The sequence below is a fragment of the Orycteropus afer genome, unplaced genomic scaffold, assembly GCF_000298275.1.
Source record: "Orycteropus afer afer isolate SDZICR_OR568_19922 unplaced genomic scaffold, OryAfe1.0 scaffold00025, whole genome shotgun sequence".
Taxonomy (NCBI): domain Eukaryota; kingdom Metazoa; phylum Chordata; class Mammalia; order Tubulidentata; family Orycteropodidae; genus Orycteropus; species Orycteropus afer.
Genome location: NW_006921612.1, coordinates 7,603,326 through 7,613,510, shown reverse-complemented (window position 1 = coordinate 7,613,510; position 10,185 = coordinate 7,603,326). Strand labels below are relative to the sequence as shown.

The window sequence follows — 10,185 nt, the reverse complement described above, 5'->3', positions numbered from 1 at the left end:
GTAAACTGTGGTCAATGACATGAGACAAAGTATATGTGAACTGCTGTATGGAAAGTGAATTTGCTCTGTAAATCTTCACCCAAATCACAATAAATAAAATAAATTTTTTAAAAAAAAGAAGTAAAATAAATAAATCAAAATAAAATCGTAATATAAAAAAACAATAATCTTTATGGAAGTAGATTGCCACATCTTCCTTCCACAGGGTGGCTAGTGGGTTTAAACTGCTGACCTTCTGGTTAGCAGCCAAATGCCTTATCCTCTACACCACCAGAGCTCCTTCATTTGTGACCAAGGAAAAACAAGAAAACTCACTGTCATCAAGTCGGATCTGACTCATAGGGACCCCTTCTTGAGTTTCTGAGGTGGTATCACTATAGAAGTAGATTGCCCAATCTTACTTCCAAGGAGTGGCTGGTGGGTTTGAACTGCCAGCCTTGTAGGCAGCAGTCAGATGCCTCAGGTACTATACCACCAGAGCTCCCTCATTTGTAACAGTGAAGTATAATATTTTCAAAATTTAAAATTAAAACATTATACAAAAACTTTAACTGGAACTTCAGAGATAGACTGTATGAAGTCTACATTATTTCTTCTTTTCATCAGAAATCTTTTTAAGATACTTCTAAGGGAAATGTTTCAATGATTTATCTGAAATTTTTAATACCAAATGTGGTAATGAACAACTTTATGACATTCTTTTAATTTGTAATGAGCCTGACATGAAGAAGCTAATTGATGAAAATTCTTTCTCGTAGTTGAATTTGAGGGGGAAAAAACAATTAACGAAGCTTAAGACTTGAAGTTTTCATTACAGAAGTAAAGCAAATGCTTACTTACTCCTGCATCTTAGTGTTCAACAAAACTTTTACAGGGCCAATTTAATGGAAGTGGTCTTGTACCTATGAAAAAATATCTTCAGTTAAGAATCTAAAACTGTATTTCCCAGACTCTGTTGGTTGAGATATAGGGAGAAGGGGGGGGGGGGAGCCTTTGCATTCATACAATTTAGAAAAAATTGAGCCAAACAAAAGTATGCTGATTTCTTTACAGCAGGAGTTTACGGAGCTTTTTTTAGGCTATTGTGCATTATTAAAAAAGTATAGTATACAGAATGTCTTAAACTTTTTGACACTGGAAACACAGTTTAGTAATACCAGTTTAGAAATATGTGTAATTTTTACAATATTTAACTTTATGTATGTAAAGAGATACTGTTTCAATAGCCATTACTCAGAATACAATTTTTTACTGGAGTGTTTGTTGTTCTTTTCAGCCATTATTTTAGTTATTCAGTGTCATTAGCTTTAGTTTATTTTTTCCTAAAGTGTGTAACCTTACCTAAGAGGAGTCAGGTTCATGTCAGCCGTCCTCAACCATTCAAAAAGAAACTGAGAAGTAGGTGAAGGAACACAGATTCACAAAGAACTATCAAAAATTCCATTGCTTTACTTCATAGAAATGTCAGGCCAACCAATTTTATATATGTTAATAAATTACTATGTTGGAAACTGGCACACATTTGAGTAAAGAGAGAAACCTCACTGACATCAGAAGGTGAAGCATCAAAATCATCACTGTTGCTTTCTCCAGAGCCTTGGTCGCACAGTGGTTAAGCACATGGCTGCTAACCAAAAGGTTGGTGGATCAAACCCACCAACCACTCAGTGGGAGAAATGTGGTAGCAGTCTGCTTCTGTAAAGATTTACAGCCTTGGAAACCCAATGGAGTTGCTTGAGTCGGAATCAACTGAACAGAGTGAGTTTGATTTGGTGTTTTGGAGGTTTTCGTTGGTTGTTGAACCTAATGGAATTGAACTCAATCCAGCTGTTCTCACCAGACCTGCCCCTGTGACTCTTCCTTTTGAGATCTTGGTGGTCATGTTGCTGCTCTGTTCTTAGAAGTATATAACAACTTATCAGCTTCATGGTTAAATTCACGTTTTCATAATTCATAATGGTGATCATTATAACTGAGTATCTGAATAATTGCATTTTACAAGATTCTAATTTCTTTTAAGTTGTTTTTGTTTTATTTTTAACAGGTCATGGGCTTTCTAGCAGACAAAAAACCAGAACAAGGCCAGCGGGTCTCAGGAATTCTTGTTAAAAGAAACTTTAATTATCACATACTTTCTCCTTGTGACCTCTCTAGTAAGTATACTATTTAATGTCAACAATAATCTGACCTTAGTGTTGAGAGAAAATCTGTAAAATGCCTACTCAGTAGCCAAATTTTCAGTAACAACCAAATAAAAAAACAGAAATACGTGAACATTATACAGCCACTCCTTGATTACCAACATGTTTAAGTTTCAAAGACCAAGTCACTATATGAAAACCAGCATTTAGTGAAAATGAATGATGAACACATCAGATGACAAAATGGAGGATCATTACATAACTGCCAGATTTCATCATTGCATAACTGCCAAAGCACTGAGAATCATGGCCCAGTCAAGTTGACACATAACCTTAACCATCATAGACAGGGTCACTCTCACCTTGCACCCTGGCATTTGTTACTGCCAGGCGTACATTGTTAATGCAGAGAATATTTGGATAGTAGATTTTTTTACTATTGTTGTAAATGCAAGATCTCAGATAATGAGGTGGTTGATAAGTGAAGAGTAGTTATAATCCAAGTACCTATATGCTAAAAAAAAAAATCTTCCTTCAAGCATTGAAACATTAAATTCTTTGTTAAACAATTTTTTTCTTAATTGGAAATACAAGCTCACTTCTAAAACAGGTTAACTACTCCTGCTGATCTTTTTGCCAGCCTTTTTCCTACATTTTGCAATAGAGTATTGGTGCTTTTATTTTCTTAAGTAACTTTATGACTTTAGACTTTAGACTCTTAACTTCCTAACTGCCTAAAGAAGCATTTTGTTTTTTATGACCTATGCTTCTGCATCCCTTGCTGAGCTTTTTATTCTTCACTATTCCAAAAGAAAAACTAGGAGTAGGGGACAAAAACTTATGTGATTTTTAAATAAATCACAGGAAAAAATATGTATTAATGTAAAGGTTGATTTTTTTCATTCTGTGAGAACTTTCTTTCATCAACCAGGGACATTTATACCAACTATATAGCCAAGGTCTGTAGTGTATATATAAATTGAAGATCATTATAGAGGAGAATAAAAATTTGCAGAGTTGAAAAGGCAAACATTTAAGTTGTGTATTGCTGTCTTCCCAAAGTTTATAAACATATCCCTGTGTGTTCTATACCTGTGTGGATGCTAAGCCATCAATAAGTAATTAATTTTCCAAAACAAGCAGTCACCAGGGTATGAATATCCTACTTATGGACAACTCCTACTTGCCCTATGGGTCGCTATGAGTCAGAAACAACTCGACAGCACCTAACAACAACAACATTGAACCAGTTCTGTCATGACTGACAAAGCAAAATAGGAACAGATGCAAAGTTTTAAAATTTGAGTCATTTGTCATGGTAACCAGAACAGGAAATATGGGTCGAAACCCTGGAATGGGAGACTTGGAAGAGGCATAGTGAACCTTTCAGAAGCGTAATGCATGAGATTGGATTATTGGCAGGCCTGTGGATAACTAAACATTCAGAGTGGTACAGTCAGCCTCCATCTTTGGAGCCCAGCTTTAATGTTAGATAAATATACCCTCACTTTGAAATGATTGAACCAGCCCTTATTGGCAACAAATTCTTCATCACAGTCACCTTCACTTGCTACATGTGTAGCTTTTAAATCAGTGAAAAGACTTGGATCCTTTTCTTGAACTAAAGTAAGACTAAATAAGAATGCTGTGCACCTGTTTGAACTGACCTACAAATTCTTAAAAACACAGTAATAGATCTTGTTCGTAACCTACGGACTGGCTGTAATTGTGATAGTACATTCAAGTAAATAAGTGTGTTTGATTTTATTTATGTAGCACTAATAAACTACAGGGAGCTCTGGTAGCATAGTGGCTAAGGCACTTGACTGCTAACAAGAAGGCTGTCAGTTCAAACCCACCAGCCACTCTTCGGAAGGAAGGTTGGGCAATCTACTTCCATAGTGATACTACCTTGGAAATCCAAGGAGGGGTCGCTATGAATCGGGTCCGACTCGACAGCATATAACAACAGCAACAAAAATAAACTACAGGTGCTTTGCGAAGAAGTAAGAAATAGCACTATTTAGATATTTATCCATGCAATGGGCCACCTGCCAACTTTGAGCCCCTCGCATCACACAAGCAGTATATGCTTTGCTCCTTCATTCACTGATTAATGAGCTTTTATTCTGTGCCAGGAATTATGGCAGGTTCTGGAGGAATAAAGATTTTCTAAAAAGCATAGTCCCCGTCCTGAAAAAGCTCAGTCTAATGAGAGAAACAATCTTGTGAAGAGATAGTCATATTATTAATAGTGATACATAGAATGCATTATAACTATATGAAAAGAAGGAAGTGGGCTGAGAAGAGTTGGGAAAGCTCTCAAATGAGGTAGCACTTGGGCTAAGTATTGAATGATTATTAGGAATTGCCAAGCAGGAAAGAAGGCAAATGATAACATGGAAAGGTTACAGAACCTGATGTGGTTGAGAGAATGAGAGTGATTTCTTATGACTGGAGTCTAAGTTAATTTGGGAGACAGAATTATGTAGAGAGATAAGGGTGGAAACATAGGATGGGACCAAATTAAGAAGTATTCTGTTAAATTTTCTGAAAAATATGTTCTTTCTTACTTTGCTTTTACTTATTTTTTTGCTTACTTTTGATAAGTGTTTGTAAATTGTATTTTGTGGGATTTAGTATTATTTATTAAATATATTCTAATTTCTCCACAGATTACACTGATTTGGCCATGAGCACTGTAAAACAGACTCAAGCCATTCCATACACTGGTCCATTTAATTTGCTCTATTATCAGCTGCAGAAATTGACAGGTATGTTTACATATTGAAATTTATTTAATATTTTGTGCTTTTGAGTAAGATAATTATATACTAGGAAAAGATGTCATTTAATTTTGATAATTATAATTGAACAAATTTTATTTGTATTTCACTTGGTCATGTTCTTGCCTTTAGGTGAAAATTTTGAAAATACACTCAAATTTTTTAAATTTTATAACACATCTTATTCTTGATCCACTTAAAATTCTGAAAATATTAGTCATCTTTTATTGTTGTTGTTACATGCTGTCAAGTCGGACCCGACTCATAGTGACCCCTCCTTGGGTTTCCAAGGCAGTACACTTCAGAAGTAGATTGCCCTATCTTCCTTCTGCTTTGACTGTATCTAAAATTTTATCTATTTCTTTTCTTTGCTCAGTAAAAAGAATTTTTCTGATTCCATCAATACTGATCTATACAATACCAAACCCAAACCCACTTTCATCAACTCAATTCTAACTCACAGCAACTCTCTAGGACAGAGTAGAACTGCCCCACAATTTCAAAGGCTGTAAATCTTTATGGGAGCAGACTGCCTCATCTTTCTCCTGCAGAGTGGCTGGTGGGTTTGAACTGAACTTTTGGTTTAGTAACCTGATGCTTTAACTGCAGTGCCACCAGAACTCCATGATCTATCTGTACAAAAGATTTTATAAAAGTACATAACCACTGGCAAGAAGCTAGTGACATGTGGCAGACCTATTCTGTTTTTATATTAGAGCATTTTGAATTATAGATCTTTCTGTATTAATATTATGGGGGACAAGATATGTGGACTTTCTCTAATAAAGCAAGAACACTTCAGATTACAAAATATTTTTTTCCATTGATATGCTTCCCATGATTCATAAAGTAAAATACACCAGTAGAAAGAATTTTTTTTTTAAAACCTCAGAACCTCATGTTTGAATTATGAATGATAACAAAAATGTACTAAGATACATCTGAATCAATCCTTGATTAAGAAGTTAATAGGAAGATCAGAATAATCTCATCTTAGACAATAGAATTTCCTTATAGAATGACTAAGCTTAGGAAAACATAAGGTAGAAGTGGCAGCTGACTATTGTCATTAGGTATTGTCAAGTCAGTTCTTCCTCATAGCAACCTTAGGTACCACTGCCTGGCTCTGTGCCATCCTCACAGTCGTTGCCATACTTGAGTCCATTGTTGTAGCCATTTTGTGTATCCATCTCATTGAGGGTCTTCCCCTTTTTCACTAACCCTCTATTTTACCAAACATAATATCCTTTTCCAGGAATTGGTCCCTTATGACAACATGACCAAAGTACAAGAGGTAAAGTCTGGCCATTCTCAACTTCTAAGGAGCACTTCCAGCAATTGATTAGTCCCACATTAAATGTTAAGGTGCTAATGGAAAGCTTAATCTCTTGTACAAATATAGATGTTTGAAAATCACCAAAGTTTGCTACTGATTACATGTGTAATGTTCAAAGTAAATTCCTACCTAGTCATATGAATTTTTTTTAACACGTTGCTATCCTTTAGTGTTGCTATGAGCAATTAACATAAAACTACCTTAGCTGTTTAAAAATTGACAATACAAATGAGCTATTAATTTTTTCATTGTGTACCAGCTTTATCTCAGTTGTCTCTATAAGCAAATGAATAATTGAGCCTCTGGAAGATTATCATAAAATTGTATCCATCTTATAATTACTTCTTTTTTCAGGTGATGTAGAAGAATTAGAAATTCAAGAAAAACCTGCTCTGAAAGTATTCAAAAATATTACTGTAATACAGGAGCCAGGAATGGTGGTATTAGAAGTAAGATAAGATCATTTATTATCTAAATAAAGAGGAAAAATGTTTAAAAGAGTTCACCTGTACTGTTAGAGAAAATTAATTTTTGCCCAATCAGAACAAAAAAAAATTGGTCGGGGAGCAAATATCCATGTGCAATTTTTATTTCCAAGATCAGCTTTAAAAATAGCTAGGTATTGTATATGTAGTAAAAATACCATGGAAACTAATAAAGTATGTCTTAATAATATGTGTAGTCAGTATAGGTCGCTTACAAATGTCTCAATTTTGTGGTACCCTACAGATGTCTTGAGTTATATCAAAAGGTCTTATAGATACAATTCTGTTACATACAAACAAACTTGCCTAGCATCCCTCTTTAAAACTAAAAACTTACTGCCATCGAGTCAGATCCGAGTCATAGCAACCCCTCTTTGGGTTTCTGAGGTGGTATCACTACGGAAGTAGATTGCCCAGTCTTCCTTCCAAGGAGTGGCTGGTGAGTTTGAACCACCACTGCCAACCTTGTGGTTAGCAGTCAAATGTCTTAGGCACCACACCACCAGAGATTGAGATAAACAACATTAAAACTAAAGAACCAAAGCCATTTCCATCTAGTCAATTCCAACTCATAGTGACCCTATAGGACAGAGTAGAACCGCCTAATAGGGTTTCCAAGGCTGCAGTCTTTACGGAAGCAGACTGCCACATCTTTCTCTTACAGAGTAACTGGTGGTTTTGAACCACAGACTTCTCAGCAGTCATGCACTTTAACCTCTGCATCACCAGGCTCCTCCTAAGTGACATTAAAGTGACCCAAATCCCAAACTAGAAATCATTCATTTGGTGAATGTGGTACCTACTGGTAGGATTTTAGATTCCTACTGGTAGAATTTAGAATCCAAACAGAAAAGGAATTAGATGATTGACTTTGATGGTTGCATCTGTTAAATTTAAAGAAAATCTTTCAAAGTAAATTCTGGAACTGACTCGTTTAGAGAAGCATCTTACCTATTTCTTTGTCTCTAGGTAGAAATGTATATAAATTTCTCAGATTTATGGTCATCTATTTTGTTTATAAGTATTACTTTTCAAAACAACAACAATAAAATCATGTCATGTCTTAGTCCCACTAAAATTCTGTGATTTAAGTCTAAATTTGATTCATAAAACTAAAATTTTTTAATTGAACAAAGTGACAAAAGAAGTCATTACAACATAAAGTTACATACATTAATATATAAACTTTAATATTAGAGAAAGGGGCAAAGTTTTTAGAAACATTAATTCTTGCTACTAAATAGTGTTCAGAGATTGTATTTTCATCATTGGCGTTAACATGGCAAAGAAAATCTTAGAGACTAAGTTTTCAAGTACCTCAAGTTGCCTGTAAAAGTTATTTTTTCAAGAGATAATGAAAGAAGAGAACTCATTTCTGAAATAATTAAACTTGTCTTACACTAAACTGGTAGACATGGAATACTTTCCTGGAACACTAAGCAAATGAAAGAGTGTTAGTTGATCTTAGGCTTCATATGAGAAACAAAAGTAAATGTTTAACGATATTGCCCTGTTAACTATACTTTATATGTGACTGATTTATTAGTGATTAGGCATCTGAGTTTGAATCCCAGCAGCAGCAATTACTACCTGAGTTATTTTGTGCAAGTTATTTCTGAGCCTTAGTTTCCTCCTCTATAAAATAAAGATGCTAATACTGTTTGTTAGGACAATTAAATGAGATAATGCATGTAAAATGGCACAAAGGAAATGTTCAGTACATTTTATTGTTAGTCAAAGAAAATAAAGGAGTCTAGCATGCTGACAATTATATATTGTTTAGTGACACCAAATAATTAATTTCTGTGAACAGTGAATTAATTTTCTTTTTAATTGGTCATTTCTTTGATGGCATTGTCTTGGTGAAAACACTACAAATAGTAGTTCCATACGTACAGTCCATGGATGGATGGATAGTATCGGCCGCTTTTGTGGTTGGCCATACTTACACCTGTCTAATTCTGCTTTGCTTTACAGTGGTTAGCAAATCCTTCCAATGATATGTATGCAGATACAGTAACAACTGTGATATTGGAAGTTCAGTCAAACCCAAAAATAAGGAAAGGTATGGAATTATTTCATTATCACTTCTTTTATTTTCCCATGGTTCTGTTAGCCAAAAAGCAGGTAATAGAGTCCTAAAAAACTTGAAATACCCTGATTTTTTCATTCCTTTGTAATTTTTAAGATACATGCATAACAGTGCATATTATTAATATTTACTTACTTTTTATCCTGGTTATTCATTGGTACTGTAAAAATTTGGTTACAGTTAACACTGAGATAATCACAGCCCTCTTAAAACAATATAATAAGAAATTCCAAAAATATTGCTGAATTGAGCCACATGTCTAATAGGAAAATTGCTTTATATTTGTGTTTAATAAAACTTGTTCAATAAAATGGAATCTGTTTATGGAGCAATTTTCCAATGACTTCATTTTCTAAGTAGCATTTTCAACTGAAAATATTTTTGTGTTTTCATAAAAATATATTTTAGTTACCTCTTTACAATTTTATTTGATTCTATTTTATACATAATTCAACATAATAGAAGTTATAAGGTACATATTATTGGCTTATGAGATGGTCTTCTGTTACTACTGGAAGATGGAGTCAAGCTGGAAATATTCTGGGAAGCCTCCCAGCCTTTACCCTTTATATGATGTCATATCCTATTCTTTGATAGAATACTCCTGTATTTAAATTTAAAAAAAAACCTTTGGGTGCAAGCACTTAGTCTTTTGGTTTCAGGAGATAAAAGTTTAGCCAACTGCTTTTTAAAATTGATTGTTTATTGTTGTTGCTAGATGCCGTCAAGTCAGTTCTGACTCATGACGATTCTTTGTACAACAAGAAAACACTGCCTGGTCCTGAGCCATCCTCACAGTTGTTGCTTTGTTTAAGCCCATTGTTGCTGCCACTGTGTCAGTCTGTCTTGTTGAGGGTCTTCCTCTTTTTCGTTGACCCTCTACTTTACCAAGCATGATGCCCTTTTCTAGAGACTGGTCCTTACTGATGATGTGTCCAAAGAATGTGAGACATGTGTTACCATCCTCACTTCCAAGGAGCATTCTGGCTATACCTTTTCCAAGACAGATTTTTTTGCACTTCTAGCAATCCATGGTATATCTGTGTCTATAACATGAAACAAACAAATATTTAGACAAATCTAAATTATTCATTTGAATTAGTGTTAAGTATGTGAATTTATTTTGAGTAATAGTCATCATTAAAAATTACAGTTTGGATACCATTTGATTATTTGTTTTAGTTGAAGTAGTAGTTAATGAATGCCCCTGTGTTCAGTTAACATTGGTGATGGACTGTACATTTCTATAAGCCTCAGAAGACATTTCTATAAGCCCCAGGCTTACAGGTGAGGAGAGACAATGCAGGGATGCCAGAGTAGCAGGTGGGAAGAGCAGGAGAAAGGG

The 10,185-nt window shown here is 34.7% G+C and overlaps 1 protein-coding gene across 1 annotated transcript in view; it reads left to right on the top strand.

Annotated features, from left to right (window-relative positions):
• The window catches only part of CPSF3 (cleavage and polyadenylation specific factor 3), an 86,616-nt gene that overhangs the window by 48,864 nt on the left and 27,567 nt on the right, over window positions 1-10,185 (top strand). Inside the window, exons 12-15 of the mRNA XM_007935110.2 lie at window positions 2,045-2,153; window positions 4,817-4,915; window positions 6,618-6,712; window positions 8,726-8,813. Of these exons, the coding sequence (XP_007933301.1) occupies window positions 2,045-2,153; window positions 4,817-4,915; window positions 6,618-6,712; window positions 8,726-8,813 (391 nt within the window). The remainder of the gene's footprint in view (window positions 1-2,044; window positions 2,154-4,816; window positions 4,916-6,617; window positions 6,713-8,725; window positions 8,814-10,185) is intronic.